The sequence below is a fragment of the Orycteropus afer genome, unplaced genomic scaffold (genome assembly GCF_000298275.1).
Source record: "Orycteropus afer afer isolate SDZICR_OR568_19922 unplaced genomic scaffold, OryAfe1.0 scaffold00502, whole genome shotgun sequence".
Lineage (NCBI taxonomy): Eukaryota > Metazoa > Chordata > Mammalia > Tubulidentata > Orycteropodidae > Orycteropus > Orycteropus afer.
This window is the reverse complement of record NW_006922089.1, coordinates 85,886-87,649: the sequence shown is the minus strand read 5'-3', so window position 1 is coordinate 87,649 and position 1,764 is coordinate 85,886. Positions and strand designations below refer to the sequence as shown.

Sequence of the window (1,764 nt, the reverse complement as noted above, 5' to 3'; positions counted from 1 at the left end):
CGCACGGGGAGGAGCGGGCATACCAGCGATGGAGTCCACGAAGTAGTGGAACTTCCTCTTGAAGATGTCCAGGGTGTGGGCCAGCACCTGGCGGTAGTCGGCCTCGCCCTGAGCGATCAAGTTCAGCTGCTTCTCCACGGCGCTGCGGACGGTGGGCAGCACGAGCTCTGCGTCTGCGGGGCGAGCGCACGGGTCCAGGTGCCGCGGCCCCCACCCCTCTGCGCCGTGCACCCAGAGCGGACGGCACCAGGAGGGCTCCCACTGGAGTCCAGTGCAGAGGGGGCTTTGGGTGGTGTCACAGGGGAGGCCTGCCCCGCTCTATCCCCTGGGACGAGCTCGGTGCCAAGGATCCCAGGCCTGGTGGGGCCTCGTCAGGTGGCTCTGCTGGCCTTATTCATCACGTGCACTGAGCCCTGCCCCAGGGGCACCTGGCTCAGGTCCCGGCACTGGGTACTGGGGGAGGCAGTGAGGCCGTGCCCAGCAGCGGAGTCAGGGGCCCGGCCAGCCCCGATTGGGGGCGGGTGGCCGACTCACCGATCTTGTAGTAGCCGTGCACCAGGACGATGCCAAGGTTGGTGGGCTTGAGCCGGCGCCCGCTCTCCACAGTGACGTAGTTCCGCTGGCAGATGTTGTTGATATGCACAGGGATGCTGGCGTCTGTCCCTGGAACACCCAAGCAAGACCTCGGTCCTCCCTGCCTTCCCACTTGCCCACAGGGCAGGTGCTCAGCGCCACGCCCACCGAGCGCTGCTGCGTACAGCACGCCTGCGCGACGCGGCGCGGCACGCCTGCATCGCATGCACTGTCTTGTCGACCTCCAGAACTGCCCACTCACCCACACTGCTGCGGGTTCCCGTTTCCAGATGGCATGCGATGGCTCTGAGAGATTAGATCACTCGGCCAAGGCACCAGAGCTCACCAGAGTCCGGTCAGTGGGATCTCTGCAGCCCAGACCCCCGTGCACACAGCTCGTTGCCCCAGCCTCTCTGTTCTGTACACAGACAGCCTCTCCCCATCCCTCGCACCCAGGATAGGTGTGGGAGGGTGGGGCTCCCCCAGCAGTCTTTTCACCGCCTGGACCATGGATGGGGTCCCGTCCCAGAGATCAGGCACTGTGCCTCCCCGACCCCAGCCACAGGAGCAGCACCAATGGTGTGACACGGAGCAGTGACTGCAGCTGTCCTGACGCCACGGCTCCCTGTTGCCTGCCTCTGTCCTCGGGCCCAGGGGCTTGTCAGCCACCAGCCCACCCGGCTGCACTGCCACAGAGCACACGCAGTAGCTGTGAAGATGCCAAATGTGCATTCAAAACCCAAATGCACTTGTCTACTTGCCCATCATTTTAAAAACACAGAGGGCAGGAGACCACAAGTCGCTGAAGTAGAAGTTGAGGCTGTGGAAGGAACTCCCCTTCCCTGGGACCCACCAAGAAATCAAACCACACCCACTGCCATCGAGTCATTGCTGACTCACAGCGCCCCTAGAGGACAGAGTGGAACTGCCGTCCAGGGTCTCCAAGGCTGTCCATCTTCACGGACCATTGGGGCCCACCAAGAAATCAAACCACACCCACTGCCTTCAAGTCATTTCTGACCCACAGCGCCCCTAGAGGACAGACTGGAACTGCCCACAGGGTCTCCCAGGCTGTCAATCTTCACAGAAGCAAAGCCCAAACCACACCCCCTGCCTGGAGTCCATTCTGACCCACAGCGCCCCTAGAGGACAGAGTGGAACTGCCCACAGGGTCTCCAAGGCTGTCAATCT

General features: G+C 63.0%; 1 protein-coding gene across 1 annotated transcript in view; it reads right to left on the bottom strand.

Annotated features, from left to right (window-relative positions):
- The window catches only part of TOP3B (DNA topoisomerase III beta), a 17,819-nt gene that overhangs the window by 3,386 nt on the left and 12,669 nt on the right, over window positions 1-1,764 (bottom strand). The window contains exons 12-13 of the mRNA XM_007955448.2: window positions 535-663; window positions 2-173 (exon numbers count right to left, since the gene is read on the bottom strand). Coding sequence (XP_007953639.2) covers window positions 2-173; window positions 535-663 — 301 coding nt within the window. The remainder of the gene's footprint in view (window position 1; window positions 174-534; window positions 664-1,764) is intronic.